The sequence below is a fragment of the Oncorhynchus mykiss genome, chromosome 30 (assembly GCF_013265735.2).
Source record: "Oncorhynchus mykiss isolate Arlee chromosome 30, USDA_OmykA_1.1, whole genome shotgun sequence".
NCBI classification, from domain to species: domain Eukaryota; kingdom Metazoa; phylum Chordata; class Actinopteri; order Salmoniformes; family Salmonidae; genus Oncorhynchus; species Oncorhynchus mykiss.
The window spans coordinates 13,404,900-13,426,609 of NC_050570.1; the positions used below are offsets into that span (position 1 = coordinate 13,404,900).

Sequence of the window (21,710 nt, forward strand, 5' to 3'; positions counted from 1 at the left end):
ATCCTATCTGACTGTGTGGCTATTCTAGTACATGTGAAAGATGATACTACAACAATAAAAAACAGAAACCGTATGCTCTTTCTTTCTCTTTTCTTCCACCAGATCTACTGTGTTATATTCTCCTACATTCAATTAACATTTCCACAAACTTCAGAATGTTTCCATTCAAATTATACCAAGAATATGCATATCCTTGCCTCTGGGGCTGAGCTACAGGCAGTTAGATTAGGGTGTGTCTTCAGGTGGAAATTGAGAACAAGGGAGGCAGCCATAAACAATGAAATGGTCTGTGGTAAACAAGTAAATGTCCTGTGATCGTGTTGTATGAAAGCATGTTGTATGAAAGCACGACACTGTGTTAGTCTAGAGGCAGGTGTTGTGGTGAGGACAGAAAGGATGTGTGGTGATGAATGGGCACTCGACATGTCTTCTGTTCTGTATGGACCACAGCCATGTCAATATTGACCAACTTCTGGGAACGGGAGGACAGTGGTCACTGCTGCACTTTCAATAATGTGGTCATTAAAAAATGTGGGTAGGACAAGAGGATTTTTCAGCTTTTTCCACCAGCAAATTACTTCAAAATGTGGTAATGGCATAGTAATCCTTGCCTTGTGAGGGTAGAAAACCAAAGTGTCCTATGGTAGGGTAAGAAAATTATTTCTGTGAATGTTGACTTGATGCCAGGTGATAAAATGTGTGTTAATCACTGCACACATAAACTAGACTGGTTTGAAATGCCCCAAAAATCTCCAAGTCCTTTGTAAAATACTGAACACAATCCCAGAATTAGGTTGTTTGAAATGGCTTGTTTTCCCAGTGGAGTAGACATCGATTTGGAGGGAGTGTTTGCATTGTTACTTGTCACATACATACTGTATACTTACATATATGTCACCCTTTTGTCAACTTGTCCGCTACTAACATTCCAGTTAGAAACTATCAACACAGGAGAGGTGAGCTGTTAGTGGCCTGTGTTTACTCAGCATAGGGCTTTACCACTCAGTAATGTGACTGAGTCTGTAATACAGTACCTACATGTTTCAAGCAGACTGCCATAGTCCCTGTGCCCAAGAACGCCAAAGTAACCTGTCTAAATGACTACCCCCCCGTAGCACTCATGTCTGTAGACATGAAGTGCTTTGAAAGGCTTGTCATGGCTCACATCAACACCATCATCCCAGAAACCCTAGACCCACTAGACTTTGCAGGATCAACAGATTTCCCACCTGGACAAAAGGAACACCTACATGACAATGCTGTTAGTTGACTACAGCTCAGCGTTCAACACCATCGTGCCCTCAAAATCCATCACTAAGCGAAGGACTATACACCTCCCTCTGCAAATGGATCCTGGACTTCCTGACGGGTTGGCAACACCACATCTGCCATGCTGATCCTCAACACGAGGGCCCCTCAGGGGTGCCTGCTTAATCCCCTCCTGTACTCCCTGTTCACCCATGACTGTGTGGCTACACATGACTCCAACACCATCATTAAGTTTCCTGACGACACAACGGTGGTAGGCCTGATCACCGACAATGATGAGACAGCCTACAGGGAGGAGGTCAGAGACCTGGCAGTGTGGTGCCAGGACAACAACCTCTACCTCAATGTGAGCAAGACAAAGGAGCTGATCGGGGACAACAGGAAAAGGAGAGCTGAGCACACCCCCATTCACATCGACGGGGCTGTAGTGGAGCGGGTCGAGAGCTTCAAGTTCCTTTGTGTCCACATCGTCAACAAACTGTGATGGTCCAAACACCCCCAAAAAGTTGTGAAAAGGGCATGACAACGCATATTCCCCCTCAGGAGACTGAAAACATCTGGGTCCTCAAATCCTCCAAATGTTCAACAGCTGCACCATCAAGAGCATCCTAACCTGTTGCATCACTGCTTGGTATGGCAACTGCTCGGCATCCGACCACAAGGTGCTACAGAGGGTAGTGCGTACGGCCCAGTACATCACTGGCGCCAAGCCTCCTGCCATCCAGGACCTCTATAGCAGGCGGTGTCAGAGGTAGGCCCTAAAAAGACTCCATCCAAGTCATAGACTGTTCCCTTTGTTACTGCACGGCAAGCGGTACTGGAGTACCAAATCTGAGACCAAAAGGCTCCTTAACAGGTTTTACCTCCAAGCCATAAGACTGCTGAACAGTTTATCAAATGGCTACTATTTGCATTGATCTCCTTTTTACGCTGCTGCTACTCGCTGTTTATTATCTATGCATAGTCACCTTACCCTTACCTACATGTACGTGTATTACCCTTGTTAGAAACCAGTATTGAGTTTATTTGTTCTAATTAATTGGTATTAGATTTAAAAGGTGATTGAATTGCTCCCATACTATAATGTTGTTAATGCATTTATTTTGAAGAAATAGTTCTTTAATGTATAAGTGAATAGGTTGGTTTACTTTTAAGTTTACGTTTTGACTAATAAAGTCGCTTGTTAAGGTGTGGCCAATGGGGGAGTTGACCTGGTTAACGAGAGGCCTGGGGAAAAAGAGAGGGAGAGAGACGTTGAGAAAAGGATGAACGTTACATTATGACCTTTTGGTGAAGAAGAATTATACAAGAAGATGATAAAAATAGAACCAAACCCATACCTACTGAGTTTTGAAGGGATTTTATAAGAGAGTTGTTATAATTTTGTTAAGAAAGACTTAGTAAAGACTGAAGCTACTGTCTCATCGTGGAGGTATTGGACAGCCTTGAGGGTAGCCTAGCATCGTGTGAAATGAATGTGAATGAGAATTACTTGGGAAAGATTAACCAGTTCATGTTCCCATGGGATATCGGTTACCGCTAAGGAGGACTGTCTGCATTGATAGCTGTGCTTGCTGTGGATCTTGTGAGGAAACCTGCAGGGAACAGCCATACTTCACTGACGGGATTATCCACGAGTAGTGATTAACCACAACGGTGGGGAGCTTCTGGACTTTATGTGTGTCTTCATTTTTTTGAGCTCCAACGCGCGCCAACGTGTTAAGCACGCTTCAAATAATTTGGACATGGGTTGTGCACGACTCTTGGGGTTTAATATTTTGTATTTCTTTTGATGTGGTGCTTTGAAAATGTAATAATACACATCTTGAACCTTGTGTATTTTGCCTTGGTGGAGTCATTTACTGTTTCAATTTAATTTAATGCATGGGAAAGCATATTCTTATACAATAACAAAAATCTATAATCATTACATCCAAAGTTAACACCCTATTTGTCATCACCTTAGATAGTTTACAGCAGGGATTCTTATTGGAGATGTCCTTCTCACCTAACATCCCGTGTTGTTGAGATACTCTACGTAAATTACGTAAGTTACTTTGTATTTGATATATTATAGTGTATTTGTTTCATTTAAATTGGTTTTGTATTCATTATCTTACTTACAAAAAAAACCTGCATTGTTGGTTAAGGGCTTGTCAGTAAACCTTTCACATTAAGGTCTTCACCTTCACAATAACATTTGAGTTGAGTTTGGTGCTCTGTCCGAAAATGGCACCCTATCCCCTATAAAGTGCACTACTTTGACCACAGTGCTATGAGTGCACATTGTAGGGAAAAGGTTCAATATCATACTTGGTCTCACAGCATTTCTCAACATGCCTCAGATGTTGAGTTATAGAATAGGAGAGAGGAGATGACTGTAAAACTCACAGTTATCCACCTATTTTACCAAATAGGATTCCTACCATGGTCCCCAGATTACTGTCTACCATGTTCCTCAAGACTGTCTACCATGGTCCCCAGATGACTGTCTACCATATTCCTCACAATACTATCTACCATGGTCCCCAGATTACTGTCTACCATGTTCCTCAAGACTGTCTACCATGGTCCCCAGATGACTGTCTACCATATTCCTCACAATACTATCTACCATGGTCCCCAGAATACTGTCTACCATGGTCCTCACAATACTGTCTACAATGGTCCCCACATTAGTGTTTACCATGGTCCCCACATTACTGTCTACCATGGTCCCCACATTACTGTCTACCATGTTCCTCACAATACTGTCTACCATGGTCCCCACATTAGGCTCCACCTCATTCCCTGCAGTTAGTCACCGGCTCTTAAGCACTCGTTACAGAAATCACTTAATGTCGGTTGACGGAAGCTAGCTGCTCTCGACTCCCAGGTGCCAGTTAATTTGTCCAGCTGTGTTGTCTCTGGTTATCTGGGTCTCTATAAGACCTGTTGTCCTCGTAAGCCCCTTGTCTGTCTGTCTCTCTCTTCCCTGGTATCACTGTGTATCTTTAATGCTAAAAGAACCCAGGGCTGATTCAGTGTTCCTGCCAGCTCTAATCTCAGTTAATGTTGTTCTTACTTCAGCCCACAGTTCCTCACCACTCCTCTCCCAACCCAAGTGTTTATTTGGTGAAATCAGGTGTCAACCGCCTACCATCTCACCACACACACGCGCACACACACATACACACGTTAGCTTGCAACAGTGGCTGTAGAGGAGAAACAACAACACCAGAGCCAGTCTACAAGCTGTTCCAGCTGTTTCCCTGTGTTGTGTGTGTTTCGATCTGTGCCTGATGATGTTCATAGACAGGCTCAGCAGCAGCTCCACTCGCTGGGCTGCTGGGAGATGGCTTTGTTAGCTGTGTGTGGGCCACGTCCGCTCTCACCGACACTGTAGTTGATAAATACTGTAGACTTTACTATAGAACCCATGTTTTACACATGTAATAAAACCCATGTTAGCATTTAGTTGGACAGTGTATACCATGTACATAATAATACAACTAATAAAACTAATGTTTGACACATACTATAGAACAAACATTGACCGAAGCTATAAAACCCATATTGACCCATACTATAGAACCCATGTTGACCCATACTATAGAACCAACATTGACCCATACCATAGAACCCATGTTGACCCATCTATGGAACCCATGTTGACCCATACTATAGAACCAACATTGACCCATACTATAGAACCAACATTGACCCATACTATAGAACCCATGTTGACCTGTACTATAGAACCCATGTTGACCCATATTATAGAACCTATGTTGAACCATACTATAGAAACAACATTGGCCCATACTATAGAACCTAGGAACAGTGGGTTAACTGCCTTGTTCAGGGGCAGAACGACAGATTTTCACTTTGTCAGCTCGGGGGATCCAATCTTGCAACCTTAACTAGTCCAACGCAGTAATGACCTGCCTCTTTCTCGTTGCACTCCACAAGGAGGCTGCCTGTTATGCGAATGCAGTAAGCCAAGGTAAGTTGCTAGCTAGCATTAAACATATCTTATAAAAAACAATCATAATCACTAATTAACTACACATGGTTGATGATATTACTAGATATTATCTAGCGTTTCCTGCGTTGCATATAATCTGACTGAGCATACAAGTATCTGACTGAGCGGTGGTAGGCAGAAGCAGGCGCGTAAACATTCATTCAAACAGCACATTCGTGCATTTTGCCAGCAGCTCTTCGTTGTGTGTCAAGCATTGCGCTGTTTATGACTTCAAGCCTATCAACTCCCGAGATGAGGCTCGTGTAACCGAAGTGAAATGGCTAGCTAGTTAGCGCGCGCTAATTGTTGTTGTGTGTCGTTGTGTTGCTGGTTCGAGCCCAGGGAGGAGCGAGGAGAGGGATGGAAGCTACTGTTACACTGGCAATACTAAAGTGCCTATAAGAACATTCAATAGTTAAAGGTTAATGAAAAACAAATGGTATAGAGGGAAATAGTCCTATAATTCCTATAATAACTACAACCTAAATCTTCTTACCTGGGAATATTGAAGACTCATGTTAAAAGGAACCACCAGCTTTCATATGTTCTCATGTTCTGAGCAAGGAACTGAAACGTTAGCTTTCTTACATGGCACATATTTTACATGGACATATTGCACTTTTACTTTCTTCTCCAACACTTTGTTTTTGCATTATTTAAATCAAATTGAACATGTTTCTTTATTTACTTGAGGCTAAATTGATTTTATTGATGTATTATATTAAGTTAAAGTAAGTGTTCATTCAGTATTGTTGTAATTGTCATTATTACAAATAAAAAAATTGGCCGATTAATCGGTATCCGCTTTTATGGTCCTCCAATAATCGGTATCGGTGTTGAAAAATCATAATCGGTCGACCTCTACTCTCTACCATCTGACAGCTTTAAAAGATTGTAGACCTCCACAATTCTGGTTCATCCTGGGGAGCAATTTCCAAATGCCTGAAGGTACCACGTTCATCTGTACAAACAATAGTACGCAAGTATAAACACCATGGGACCAGGCAGCCGTCATACCGCTACGGAAGGAGACGCGTTCTGTCTCCTAGAGATGAACGTACTTTGGTGCGAAAAGTGCAAATCAATCCCAGAACAACAGCAAAGGACCTTGTGAAGATGCTGGAGGAAACAGGTAGAAAAGTATCTATATCCACAGTTAAACAAGTCCTATATTGACATAACCTGAAAGGCCGCTCGGCAAGGAAGAAGCCACTGCTCCAAAAACGCCAGACTACTGTTTGCAACTACACATGGGGACAAAGATGGTACTTTTTGGAGAAATGTCCTCTAGTCTGATGAAACAAAAATAGAACTGTTTGGCCATAATGACCATCGTTATGTTTTGAGGAAAAATGGGGAGGCTTGCAAGCTGAAGAACACCATCCCAACCGTGAAGCACGGGGGTGGCAGCATCATGTTGTGGGGGTGCTTTGCTGCAGGAGGGACTGGTGCACTTCACAAAATAGATGGCATCATGAGGAGGGAACAGTCAAAGTATTGGAGAGGCCATCACAAAGCCCTGACCTCAATCCCATAGAACATTTGTGGGCAGAACTGAAAAAGCATGTGCGAGCAAGGAGGGCTACAAACCTGACTCAGTAACACCAGCTCTGTCAGGAGGAATGGGCCAAAATTCACCCAACTTATTGTGGGAAGCTTGTGGAAGGCTACCCGAAACATTTGACCCAAGTTCAACAATTTCAAGGCAATGCTACCAAATACTAATTGAGTGTATGTAAACTTCTGACCCACTGGGAATGTGATGAAAGAAATAAAAGCTGAAATAAATCATTCTCTCTACTATTATTCTGATATTTCACATTCTTAAAAGCAAGTGGTGATCCTAACTGAGCTAAGACAGGGCATTTTTACAAGGATTAAATGTCAGGAATTGTGAAAAACTGAGTTTAAACGTTTGACTTTAACAGTACCGTAGAGAGCTATTTATAACTTGTCAGAAATGTCCAGATCTACTAGCCTATGTCAGCTAACGTTTTTTTAATTAAAGTTTATAGCCCATATTGTTGTAATTTTTTTCTCACTCAAATATCACATGAATACACATTAGAAATGGCAAAATATATAGAATTGCAAGAAAATTTGCTTAAAATTGCAAAATGTTCTTTGCACCCTATGACAGAATGTGTAGAATTGCAGAAAATAAACTTTAAACCTGCAACATATTATCTCCACCAACAAGAGGGGTTTGAACAGTTTTTGTCATGAACAGTGCCTGTGCCCATAGACATAGACGTGGTGTGTGCGCATGCGCAGAGGGGTGGCGCGGGATGTTTCCCAATGCTGGAAGGGGGTCCCCGAGTGAAAAAGTTTGGGAACTCCTTGGTTAAGCAATCCTTGCATTCACATACCCCTATAGTTCTTTCATGTTATTAACTGAAGCTAGCAAAGTCTACTTCCCTCTCAGACTAGCGGTGAGTTTCCAAAACATTGGTAGTACTAAAATCCCATTTCGTCCATTGCCTAACAAAGGACTTAAGACAAACTTAGTGCTACAAAGGTTTTGGAAACTCAACCAAGATTAGCTCATGATGCTCATCTGAATGGTGACCTAACATGTTCTATCTCTCCATGCTCCTCTTTGTGTCCCAGGTATGAGAGGGATCTGAAGCCCAGCAGCAGCTCTCCCTCTATGGAGGAGGACGAGGGCTTCAGTGACTGGACCCAGCGGCTGGAGAGACGCAGGCAGCAGGCCCAGCGCATGGAGGAGCTCAGTCAGGCCACAGAGGAGCAGGACCAGAGGCCCCTGAATGGTGCCGCAAAGCCCCCCACACCACATACCCTCTCTGGCTCAGCCACCCCCACCACATCCACCTCTCGCCAGCAGAGACACAAGGCAGAAGTGGAGGATGAAGAGGAGAAGAAATGGGGAAGAAGGGAAAGTGAGAGGAAAGGGAGGGAGCGAGAGGAGGAGGTGGTTAGAGAAGAGAGGGAAAGAGAAGAGGAGGCAGAGAAACAGAGGCAGGAGCAGATGAGAGTGCTGAAGAAGAGAGAGGAGGACCAAAGATCTGATGCTGGGGAGAAGGTACTCTTTAGCTTTACTGATTTAAAAAATATATATATATTGAAATAAAAATTTCAATTATGAATATGATTATTCAAAAATGTATTTCGTTGAAGTAGTCAACTTTGGAGATGTTAAATGTTCTTTGCAACTCCAGGTGAAAGAGAAGCGCAAAGAGGTGAAGGTCTCGTACACATCCAAAGTCGTCCTCCATACAGAGGCAAAGCATGGCAACGTCAACGGAGACACAGCTGGGGAGAAAGTGACATCATACATGGTCAAAACCAAATTAAGGGCTCCCAGGTAAATAATGGAGTATTGTGGTATATGGATATGTCTCACAAGACCTGCTTCCAAATTCAGTTACATGGCAAGCAAATCACATCGCAATTCACATTGTAACTCCTAGATGTTTCACATTCTAAACCATCAGGATGGTGAAAACTATTAGAAGACGGAGACATCTCTTCAAATACTCCTCTTCTATACAGTGGGGCAAAAAAGTATTTAGTCAGCCACCAATTGTGCAAGTTCTCCCACTTAAAAAGATGAGAGGCTTGTAATTTTCATCATAGGTACACTTCAACTATGACAGACAAAATGAGGGGAAAAAATCCAGAAAATCACATTGTAGGATTTTTAATGAATTTATTTGCAAATTATGGTGGAAAATAAGTATTTGGTCAATAACAAAAGTTTATCTCAATACTTTGTTATATACCCTTTGTTGGCAATGACAGAGGTCAAACGTCTTCACAAGGTTTTAGCTCACTGTTGCTGGTATTTTGGCCCATTCCTCCATGCTGATCTCCTCTAGAGCAGTGATGTTTTGGGGCTGTTTCTGGGCAACACGGACTTTCAACTCCCTCCAAAGATTTTCTATGGGGTTGAGATCTGGAGACTGGCTAGGCCACTCCAGGACCTTGAAATGCTTCTTACGAAGCCACTCCTTCGTTGCCCGGGCGGTGTGTTTGGGATCATTGTCATGCTGAAAGACCCAGCCACATTTCATCTTCAATGCCCTTGCTGATGGTAGGCTTTGTTACTTTTGTCCCAGCTCTCTGCAGGTCATTCACTAGGTCCCCTCGTGTGGTTCTGGGATTTTTGCTCACCGTTCTTGTGATCATTTTGACCCCACGGTATGAGATCTTGCGTGGAGCCCCAGATCAAGGGGCGGCAGGGTAGCCTAGTGGTTAGAGTGTTGGACTAGTAACCGGAAGGTTGCAAGTTCAAACTCCTGAGCTGACAAGTTACAAATCTGTCGTTCTGCCCCTGAACAGGCAGTTAACCCACTGTTCCTAGGCTGTCATTGAAAATAAGAATTTGTTCTTAACTGACTTGCCTAGTTAAATAAAGGTAAACAAATACAATTGAGGGAGATTATCAGTGGTCTTGTATGTCTTCCATTTCCTAATAATTGCTCCCACAGTTGAATTCTTCAAACCAAGCTGCTTACCTATTGCAGATTCAGTCTTCCCAGCCTGGTGCAGGTCTACAATTTTGTTTCTGGTGTCTTTTGACAGCTCTTTGGTCTTGGCCATAGTGGAGTTTGGAGTGTGACTGTTTCAGGTTGTGGACAGGTGTCTTTTATACTGATAACAAGTTCAAACAGGTGCCATTAATACAGGTAACGAGTGGAGGACAGAGGAGCCTCTTAAAAAGAAGTTACATGTCTGTGAGAGCCAGAAATCTTGCTTGTTTGTAGGTGACCAAATACTTATTTTCCACCATAATTTGCAAATAAATTGTTGAAGTGTACCTGTGATGAAAATTACAGGCCTCTCTCATCTTTTTAAGTGGGAGAACTTGCACAATTGGTGGCTGACAATACTTTTTGCCCCACTGTATATCCACCTTTGTTCCTCCATGCAGTTATCCTCCATCTCCCTCCATCTCTCCCAGGGCTGTGGTACAAATGGCAGCTGCAGAGGCTGAGGAGGAGGCCATCTTGGAGACAGAGGCCAAGCTGGAGAAGATCCGACGGAGCCATGCGGAGAAGGAAAACCAGGAGCTTGAGCAGCTCAAACACAAGCAGGCTGAGGCCGAGCAGGAGCTAGAGGAGCTGAAGAGGAGGAGGGAGGAGAGACGCCAGGTCAGGAAGGAGGAGGAGCGCAGGAGCAGAGAGGAGGAGCAACAGCGTCTAGCCAAGGAGGAGGTGATGGTCAAATACTTTGTAGACATATTATGATGCCCACGGCCTTAAGATACACACACAGAAATAGATTAAATTGTGATGGGCATTCCGAGTCTTTTCATTGAGCCGGATCATTTGGCTCAGTTCACCTAAAAGAGCCCTTCATTTACAGTAGCTCCCAAATGGCTCTTTGTTCAGTAGTGCTTAAAAATGTACTTAGAAGCATGAAAAAGTAGGAAATTGTGCCTACCATTATGTCCGATCGTGAAATGTGAGTTCAAATTCATTTTTACCTGACCAAATTATTAGATCGCCTGCCAATAAAACAACAATCATTTTTTAAAGCACCGCAAAAATGTGCATGGACCTGAATGAGGTGCTCTCCCACTATCTATTGTTCCTGTAGTGAGAATGTCCTTCAGGGAATGTTTTTTACAAGTTATCTACAGTTAATCGTTGTCTGGCTCTTTCACCGATTTAATTTCTGAAGTCCACCAAAAGATCTGTTTAAAAAGAGTTGTTCATTCACAAATGACCCATCACTATGTTAAACACATACATCGCACATGCAAAAGGAGCTTGAAATCAGCTAAGCAGCTATTATTATTTTATGTGTTATTTTTTATTGAACCTTTATTTAAACTAGGCAAGTAGGTTAAGAACAAATTATTATTTGCAATGGCCTACCAAAGGCAAAAGGCCTCCTGCGGGGATGGGGGCTGGGATTAAAAATACAAATAAATTGTAAAGCCTACTATAAGATATACAGCAGCTGAATGTAGCACTCACTAAATGAGCCACCCCTTTGCCTTATAAGCTCTCAAACAGGAGTCTATTATACATTATAATGTAGCTATTTTCACACGTGGTACACTCTTAGAAAAAAAGGTGCTATCTAGAACCTAAAAGGGTTTTCAGGCTGTCCCTGTAGAACAACCTTTTGAATAACCCTGATTGGTTCCTTGTAGAACATTTTTAGTTCCAGGTAAAACCCTTTCAGGTTCTATTGGGAAACCTTTCCACAGAAGGTTCTACACTGAACACAAGAGGGGTACCTGAAACGATAAAGGGTTCTACCTGGAACCAAACTATTTTCTCCTATGTGGACAGCCGAAGAAACCCATTTGGAACCCTTTTAACTAAGTGTAGACAATTGTCTTCTCTTCTTGGGCAATACCGAACCATTACGTCTTCATGTACAGGGGGAGAAGAGGAGGATGAAGGAGGACATAGAGAGGAGGAGGATGGAGGCAGCAGAGCGGATGAAGAGCCTCAGTACCTCCAGCGTAGACGGAGATGAGATGTTTAGCTCGCTCAGTCCCAAAGGCTCCATCTACAAGGTAGCTAACTTGTCTGTCTCCTCTGTCTATGTAGCCACGGTTTGTCGTCATTGCCCATGGTCATATATGACAAGTACGGTTCTTATGATATGATAATGATACCTTTGTTTTCAGCATTTTCCCCAAAAAATAAATTGCTCAAAAATACTAAAATGTGACTTTATACCATCTTTACAGCCATTGTGTTCAGTTTAAGCCTGTAAGTTGCATGTGTGTGTTTTAAATGTCAGAATTTGCCACAGTCTCCACCACAATGCTTGTAGTGTGATCAGGTCACACACATTTACATATGGGTTTGCGATCACTGTGTGTGTTTGTGTGTGTGTGAGACATGTGCAGCTTTGAAGTCGATCAGTATTCACTGTTTTGTGTCAATACCACCAGATCCCTGTCTGTGTGATGTTAATTTGCTCTGACAGCATGTCTCTACATACATACTATGTCACAGTTTTTCAGCCCAAGGCCAAACGGTCACTGTGACAGCCTGTGTTTACACTGTTCTGTGTTAATGTCCTTAACTCCTTCCATCTCGCTCTATAAAAAGTAGGGTAGTAAGTCATTCACTTAGTTAATATACAGATATTCTGTATACAGATTAGAGGTCGACCGATTAATCAGAATGGCCGATTAATTAGGGCCGATTTCAAATTTTCATAACAATCGGAAATCGGTATTTTTGGATGCCGATTTTGCCGAATTAAAAAATGTATATATATATATATATATTTTACACCTTTATTTAAGAACACATTCTTATTTTCAATGACGGCCTAGGAACGGTGGGTTAACTGCCTTGTTCAGGGGTAAAACAACAGATTTTTACCTTGTCAACTCTGGGATTCAATCTTGCAACCTTACGGTTAACTAGTCCAATGCTCTAACCACCTGTCTCTCATTGCACTCCACGAGGAGCCTGCCTGTTACGCGAATGCAGTAAGCCAAGGTAAGTTGCTAGCTAGCATTAAACTTATCTTAGAAAAAACAATCAATCAATCATAATCACTAGTTATAACTACACATGGTTGATATTACTAGTTTATCTTGCGTGTCCGGTGTTGCATATAATCGATGCAACGCTGGGGGATGATTTAACAAAAGCGCATTTGCGAAAAAAGCACAATCGTTGCACGACTGTATATATTGTATATGTTGTTAAACCTGCATATTTAGCTAAAATAAATCCAGGTTAGCAGGCAATATTAACCAGGTTAAATTGTGTCACTTCTCTTGCGTTCATTGCATGCAGAGTCAGGGTATATTCAACAGTTTGGGCCGCTTGGCTCATTAATTATTATTATTATGTTTGTAATTAAGTCTATGATTTGATATTTGATAGAGCAGTTTGACTGAGCGATGGTAGGCAGCAGAAGGCTCGCAAGTATTCATTCAAACAGCACTTTTGTGCGTTTTGCCAGCAGCTCTTCGCTAGCACAGCGTTGTTTATGACTTCAAGCCTATCAGCCTAATTGCTGGTGTAACCGATGTGAAATGGCTAGCTAGTTAGTGGGATACGCACTAATAGCGTTTCAAACATCATTCGCTCTGAGACTTGGAGTAGTTATTCCCCTTGCTCTGCAAGGGCCGCAGCTTTTGTGGAGCGATGGGTAACGATGCTTCGAGGATGGCTGTTGTCAATGTGTTCCTGGTTCGAGCCCAGGGAGGAGCGAGGAGAGGGACGGAAGCTATACTGTTACAGTGGCAATACTAAAGTGCCTATAAGAACATCCAATAGTCAAAGGTTAATTAAATACAAATGGTATAGAGAGAAATAGTACAATAAATACTATATTAACTACAACCTAAAACCTATTAACTTGGAATATTGAAGTCTCATGTTAAAAGGAACCACCAACTTTCATATGTTCTCATGTTCTGAGCAAGGAACTCAAACGTTAGCTTTTTTACATGGCACATATTGCACTTTTACTTCTCCAACACTTTGTTTTTGCATTATTTAAACCAAATTGAACATGTTTCATTATTTAAGGCTAAATAGATTTTTATTGATGTATTATATTAAGTTAAAATAAGTGTTCATTCAGTATTGTTGTAATTGTCATTATTACAATATATATATATTTTTTTTAAATTGGCCGATTAATCAGTATCGGCTTTTTTGGTTCTCCAATAACCGGTCATCCTCTAATACAGATACAGATAGACTGGCGGCAGGGAGCCTAGTGGTTAGATTGAATCCCCGAGCTGACAAGGTAAAAATCTGTCCTTCTGCCCCTGAGCAAGGCAGTTAACCCACTGTTCCCTGGTAGGCTGTCATTGTAAATAAGAATTTGTTCGTTAACTGACTTGCCTAGTTAAATAAAGGCTAAATTAATTTTAAAACTAATAATAGTTCAAAATGTGTTTCCATGGGTTCATTTGTTTGGATTTTAGCATTTACACTGCATGGCATGTTGTGAAGGATTGAGTATAGTACTGTACTCCTGCTTCTTGTATCATTTCATTAGACTTGTTGCCTGTCAGATACATTCCACAGGATTTATAATCCACTCCGATCCCATTAGGATATGTAGCCTAATCACAGTTACTGGCTTTGTGTTCTGCCAGGAGATTCCAGTAAGGACCCTAGATAACCTTTTAGAGCTGGATGTCATTTCTAACACCCCAACCCTATGAGCTTGCTTTATGAGCCTGGCTCAACTCTGACTTTAATGTATCAGTCAGATCATTGAGATAGCTAATTACATTTTTACAACCAGATGCATATATCATGTAGCTCTCATCTGTCGTAAATGCACTCGCTGCATGTAGCATTCAGTCTCCTTATTGTCTCCTTGACAGGCAACAAGTTAAGCTACTGATAATATTATGTTTCCATCCACTATCTCTTTAATATTACGTTTCCACCCACTATCTCTTTAATATTACGTTTCCATCCACTATCTCTTTAATATTACGTTTCCATCCACTATCTCTTTAATATTACGTTTCCATGCACTATCTCTTTAATATTACGTTTCCATCCACTATCTCTTTAATATTACGTTTCCATCCACTATCTCTTTAATATTACGTTTCCACCCACTATCTCTTTAATATTACGTTTCCATCCACTATCTCTTTAATATTACGTTTCCATCCACTATCTCTTTAATATTACGTTTCCATCCACTATCTCTTTAATATTACGTTTCCATCCACTATCTCTTTAATATTACGTTTCCATGCACTATCTCTTTAATATTACGTTTCCATCCACTATCTCTTTAATATTACGTTTCCACCCACTATCTCTTTTATAATACGTTTCCATCCACTATCTCTTATTTTCACTTTCTAACCCGACGGGGTTGCTGTGGTGGTGTCCTTGGGCCTTGGTCCTTAGTGCTGTCATGAGATTCCCTCTGATTGTGTGTGTAATTTTAGAGAGAGAATGAATAGAGTTTGACAGGAGAAAATGCATGCTCTGTGAGTTGGGGTCGACATGTTGTGCTATTTGATTCAGGTTCGGGGCTGAACAGTAACATAAGGGATCCTTCTGTGTGGGAGGAACCAGAGCTTGGTGCTGGATCCTTTGAAGTATGACCTCTTTGGCAAGCAAGGGTAGAGGACAGGACATTATGACCCTGCCTCAAACTAGAACCCCTCTCATACAAATATTAGTGTTTTGCTGAATTATTAACCTAAGACTTGCAATCCCAAACACATTTTCTTTACTATGATTCAGTCTGTAATGCAGTAAATACACAGATTCAAGGTAAGGAATGGGTTTTGGAAGCCTTCCCACACCCTGATTTCATTATAACTATGCCTGCAGTAAACCTTGGATTAAGGCAGAGTTAGCTTGAATCTCTCTCTGGTAATATAAATGGACAGATACAGGCAGATGGAGACAGTTGATAAAGACCAGTAGAACATTGCTCTGTTTGACTTGGAAGAGATCTTTACTGTGTCAGGCTAAATCCAGGGCTGTGATTAACATCACACTGATCATGAGAATCCCCAGTCTGACAATTCTAGAAGTCATGGAACACTTCACTGTTCTATTCTAATTCCAAAACAATCCCCTTCAACATCCTCTTCATATTTTTCAGATCACAGAGCGAACGGAATCCTTGAACCGATCCCTAAAGAAAAGGTGAGACATTTTCACAATGAATCTCTCAAAGCAAACAAACAAATTCCACACCCTATGTTGTTTAAATTGTACTCTCACAGTTTCTTTCTAAATCTTGGTTGCAACTTGAAGTTTACCAAAGTCGCACTGGGCCCCCCTGAGGAAGCCTGGATGGAGAGGTGCTATCTATGGCAGAACAGCAGTTATGCCGTCTAAATGGCTGGTGTGTAAAAGTAAACATAGAAAAAGAGGGCCAGTGGTGACCTCTAAACCTCTCTCAGTGCATCACCTTTGTCAACCTGGGTGATTTATGGCTTGGTTAACTCTGACCAGATGTGGGGGCTGGAGCCTGGGCTGGCTGGGTTCTCTCTGATGGCTGGTGAGCTATAGCTCTGGACTGTGGGACTGCTGTGTGGCTCCATGCAGTCTGACCACAGTAGTCAGTTATCAGTGGTAAAAAGCTCTGAGCAGTTGAAGTAGTAGAGGCCAGGTCCGGATTAAATGAATATGGAGAGTGTGAATGAAAACAGGGCGTAATAACGACTTTATCATCCAGGTGCAGGTTTGAGATCTGAAGAATTGAGTGTGACATCATGTTTTAGTCTAGGACGGAGAGTTTAGTGACATCACTAGTGACAGTCCTTTGATGTGGGTGTTACACACCCGTGTTGATGTGTGTAAAAACACTATTAGACCAAATCAAAGCATTCTGGAGAAGAAGTTATGGGTGACAGACAGACGGCTTCCTTCGCCCCTTTACTTATAACAGCCTTCTCTCATGCAGTTAGAAAGCATGACATCATTTAGCCAAGCCAATTTGAACGTCTTTGCAGAGCAAAAGATTTGTGGGCCGTTTATCATGTTAAAGCAATCGTGCCATGCCTAAAGAAGCTATTTAATTTTCAAACTAGCCAGCCCTATCAGGCTAATGGCTCATGCCTTTCACGGGTGTTCTCTTACTAATATAAATAGATTTGGGGGCCATTTTGAAATGCAGGGAATAAGCTCATCATTTTCAGATGGACCCACCTATTTGTTTTTGTTATTAGCGTATATGTCTGACTTTAGCTCTGTATCTAATTGCAGTGCAGATTCAAATGGCTCATTTTACCAAGGGGGTGTATCTCCACACTGGGCAAAAACGAATTGAATCAACTTTGTTTCCACATCATTTCAGCCCAAAGATTATATGTGATCAACGTGGAAAACTGATTGAATTTGAAAAAGTCATTGACGTGAGAGAATTTTGTCTGTTTTTCACCCAACTTTTAACCTAAATTCAAAAACATGGTGGACATTTTTTTGTTGATTTCACATTGAATTCATAGAAGTTGACAACATAAACAGATGTAAATTAAAACTAGACATTGAACTGACATCTGTCCCCAGTAGAATATTTTAATAGGGGAGTGAAAGGATGATCCGTGCTCACTTGCAGGCCTGTTGCCAGTCAGATGAGATAGTAAAACGTTATTGTTTTTCTTCCCCCAACCATTTGTCCTCCTCCTGTGTTGTATTTCACTCTCCTCTGACTGAGCGTCTCTATTTTGGATACAGCAACAGCTTCAAGAAGACACAGCCCCCTGTTCTCCTCGCCAAGATCGATGACAGGCTGGAGCAATACACCACCGCCATTGAGGTTAGCTCCCACCTTGTTTCTGCCCCTCCCTCTGTCCCAACAGTCAGAGGCCCCATTGGTGGGGGGGCTGTGATGAAGGCTTTCATCTGGTGACTATTCAGCCAGACTTCTCTGCCACCTTCTCTGCCTCTCTATAGGTGACACACTGTGTCAGTCTCACACATACATAATTATATTATACCTCAGCCTCAGACTCATATCAACCTTATAAGACTCATATCAATAAAGTAACCAGGTTTCCATCCAACCTTTTTATGCGAGTAAAGTACGTCGGATAAAACATATCACGACAGGCCTGACGGACACAGCAAATTTGTCTGCAAACTTTCCAAATGTCAACAAAACGAAATATGCTAGATAAGGTGGGATCTTTTTGTGTCTGTAAAATTAATTATGCGAGAAATGGCTGTGGAAACGCCTTTATGCGCAAATATTGATATAATAACCATCATATCGAAGTAAACTTGGAGTCACGCGATGATGTGTTTTGTGGTCGTCCCACTCTGACTCCTTGGGAAAGCATGCAGTTTTTTGGGGCTACTGTAGAGTCAGATGAGCTTCACAGTCATGAAAGTGCACAGTGATGAGATTGATGCTCCTCTACAATAAATATCGAGGGTCTTATTCTGGGGACACGATGATCAATGATTGACTGTAGACTATACCCGCACTGTAGACCAGAGTGGGCTACATAATTCAATATTTTCTACCGACAAAACCATCAGTAGAGTTAAATGCGATGGAAACCCATTTACCTTGTATGTTTTATTCGGTACACGGGAATTAAACTGCAAAACAATATTTGTATGTGCACCATGTCATCACACACAGCCTTTCATCTGCAGTGTCAGTTTGATAGATACACCCCTCTGGTGGGATTTTAGAATATTTACGTGAAAATCGGTCAACAATTGTATGGAAACCTGTCTGTATCAGTGTTCACACATCAAAGTCAGTCACGTGGCCTTAGTCAGGCCCAGTCCGTCAAACCACCTGTCTACTCTATAATTTGGGAGAGGATTGATGGGCAGTTGAGGCTAGACTGAGCTTGCTTTCTCATCTCCTGAGTGGTGCCTGAGTCATACTATAAGTACATGGGAGTAGTTGTGTGTGTGTGAGGCCCTCCTACTGCTCTCCCATGAAGTCCCTATTGCATCATCAGATCACTAGCATGCCATGTTTACTTTGTTTCTAAACGTTGTTACTCATTGTGTCCACTGTCTCATCAGCCCAGTCAAGCAATTTATAAACTTGATCTCCGCTATAAAAAGCATCTAGACATTATCTCACATTTCTTTTAGACTTTTTAAGTGAACAAGCTTAATAAATATGCTTTTTGATCTGGAATTCTGTTATATGCAAATTCCATGCAAATGGTCAATAAAGTATATTGTATCGTTCTGTTGTGTAGTACTCCCAGGAGGTCAAGGCAACCAAACAGGGCCTGACGGACATCCCCATGTCACCTGAGCCAGTGTCCTCCAAGAAGAACTTGTTTGAGGCTGGAGAGGCCTGGAACCAGAGCCTGGCCAAAGGCACACCACCCAAGGCAAGGAAACACCCCCATAACGTTACATACACATTAATGAATAAAGTCAAAGAAGTCTAAGTCATTTGCACGCTCACCAACGACTGGACATTAATCACCCAACAACATAAATAGAACCTTATGGATACAAAACATGAATGCTCTTTACATTCAGTAGCTGCCTGGAGTTATACTGTAGACTGGAGACACAGAAATCTACCTAGCTCTCTTTCAAAAGACATTTACACATTGCGCAGATGTCTAATTATATCTGTCCCAATGCTCCTCTCCATGCTATTGTATGGTTGTGATCTCACACCTTTGTCACAGCCCCCTCTCTCCCCGATGTTTTTAATTACTCTATCCCATTCCTCGTGTGCAGGCCAGGGTTTTTTGAAATAACCAGAAAGGCATGGCAGCTTGACCCTGGGGCGAGAGGAATAACAAACAGCATGTGAGCCACGGCGGTATAGATCTGAGGCCCTTATGGCTGTTGTTTATTTTAACTCTACCACAAATGTGTGGTTTCCCCCCATCCCGGGTATTCCATAGCATGTACAGATGTTGGATCCTAATTTGAGCCAGGTTGTTACAGCAGGTTTTTTTTTTGCAGCAACAGGAAATGTGAGTTATTATGTGGATTCAAATTAATGGACATTATTGTAGGGGCTGATACATTTTTTCATAAGGGAAAATCAAGTCTGAAATTTCAAAGTAGAAATTACAAACTTCAGAAGCATTTTTAAACCTCAAATATACTACAAGTTTTACATTTCCTGCATTGCTGGAAAGTTATCCTGCAACAGGGCGATCAAATTAAGATCCTACATCTGTAGCAGTAGCTGCTAACCTGCCCCCAGAGATACAGTATGTCTTCCCCTTTCTAGCACCATGCTAACGGCTTTCACCGCAGGAGTAGCCCTAAAGAAAACAAACCTAAAGGCTGATGGACCAGACAGGCTAGTTTGAAAGAAGTTGAGTGAGAGGAAAATGGAGAGTAAATTACAGAAGAGAAGTTTCATGGCAGTCTGGAGGATGCAGCCACAGGGTAGCAGTCTTGCACTACAGATGTAGGATCTTAATTTGAGCCAGTTTGCTACAGCAGGAAAATAATCCTACAGCGAGAGGAAATGTGAATTATTATGTGGATTATAATTAATGGGCATTATTGTAGGGGCTGATACGTTTTTCGAAATTACAAACTTCAAAAGCCTTTTTTAACCCCAAATACACTGCAAGTTAAACATTTCCATTGCAGGAAAGTTCCCCTGCAACAGGATGATCAAATGAAGATCCTACATCTGTAGCCTAATGGTGTATAACCTGGGAGTCACACTTATGGATGAAAATAGAGCTGCCTAGTCTCTGTACCCAAATCTTGTGTGTGTGCTGGACAGCTACATTTATCTGTAACAAGGAATGCCTAAGGAATGGAACTGTCTTGTTGAGCGCCTGAGTGGAAATATGTGTGTGTGTGTGTGTGTCAGCAGGATGCTGAGAGTCTGAAGGTGGGCGTGGCGGACATGATCACCCAGTGGGTGAAGGGGAACCCAGATGGCACCAGCAGGAGCTCCCCCTCAAGACCAGCTGTAAGTCTCGCTCAGAACAGTTGTGTACAGTATATAGTGTATATGGGTATACATTTACTGTATGTGGCTCTGCATTTCACCAGTTTCATACATTACCGCCAACCTCTTCTCCGTCACTACTCTCTAGCACTGGCATTGCCTTCACAGAAGTGGCTTCTGGTTCAACAATGTAGTAAGAAGTCACACGGGGTCTCATCCCCTTCAGAGAGACTGAATCATCTTCATCAAAATACAGCATCTGTGTATCTACTTCCTTTACTTTCATTCCTCATTCGTGTTATTTCAACTGTCTTCACGTCTTCCCTTAAAGTAACTGTTCTACATGTAAGTGTTTGTAGTACAGCTGTGCACCAGGCATGCAGAGAATCAGTGACGTGTGCGTGCAGTCAGCCTTATCCAAGGCTGCCATCTAGTGGGGTGTAGAGTTCTATTGTGGAGGTTCAGAACAGTGGGGGCTGCTGACGGCTCATAACAATGGCTGGAACGGGGGGGCGAAGGGAGTGGCAATTAACCATGTGTTTGACGTATACTCCAGCCATTACCATGAGCCCGTTCTCCCCAATTAAGGTACCACCAACCTCCTGTGGTTCAGAACCAAAGCCACGAAGGTTGCTTATCTTGCATGGCTCCAAAAACCATTTTATATAAAACTCCAGAAAGCATTTGAAGAGTTGCTGTTTGGTGCTGTTCATTCCCCAGGATGTAAAAGTTGGTGACGTGATGCAGAAAAAGAACATGTGGGAGATCATTGGAGAAACATCCCCTGGGATTTCAGGAGCAGTGGCAAAGGTGAGCGTGCTCACACACACACACGCTCACACACACACACACGCTCACACACACACACATCAATACAAACGTACAGTATTTGAATATTCTGTTTCAAACTTAGTGTATAATATATACTGTGAGCAAATTCTCACTGTTCTAAATCAGTCTATGCTTTTCAGGGCAATGCATCTGGTAAAAAGTACAAATTTGTGATGACTGCTCATGGCAAATATGAGAAGATTCCTGTTGATGATGATGATGATGAAAATATGGATGAATACACGAATGGAAAAGCAGGTGAGATGACTGGGTTTAGACAACAATTATACATTTTAAA

General features: G+C 42.0%; 1 protein-coding gene across 1 annotated transcript in view; it reads left to right on the forward strand.

Annotated features, from left to right (window-relative positions):
• The window catches only part of LOC110521363 (non-muscle caldesmon), a 41,722-nt gene that overhangs the window by 13,593 nt on the left and 6,419 nt on the right, over nt 1-21,710 (forward strand). Inside the window, exons 3-12 of the mRNA XM_021598869.2 lie at nt 7,886-8,318; nt 8,455-8,600; nt 10,200-10,452; nt 11,634-11,771; nt 15,824-15,867; nt 17,404-17,485; nt 18,897-19,034; nt 20,504-20,602; nt 21,302-21,391; nt 21,553-21,670. Coding sequence (XP_021454544.1) covers nt 7,886-8,318; nt 8,455-8,600; nt 10,200-10,452; nt 11,634-11,771; nt 15,824-15,867; nt 17,404-17,485; nt 18,897-19,034; nt 20,504-20,602; nt 21,302-21,391; nt 21,553-21,670 — 1,541 coding nt within the window. The remainder of the gene's footprint in view (nt 1-7,885; nt 8,319-8,454; nt 8,601-10,199; nt 10,453-11,633; nt 11,772-15,823; nt 15,868-17,403; nt 17,486-18,896; nt 19,035-20,503; nt 20,603-21,301; nt 21,392-21,552; nt 21,671-21,710) is intronic.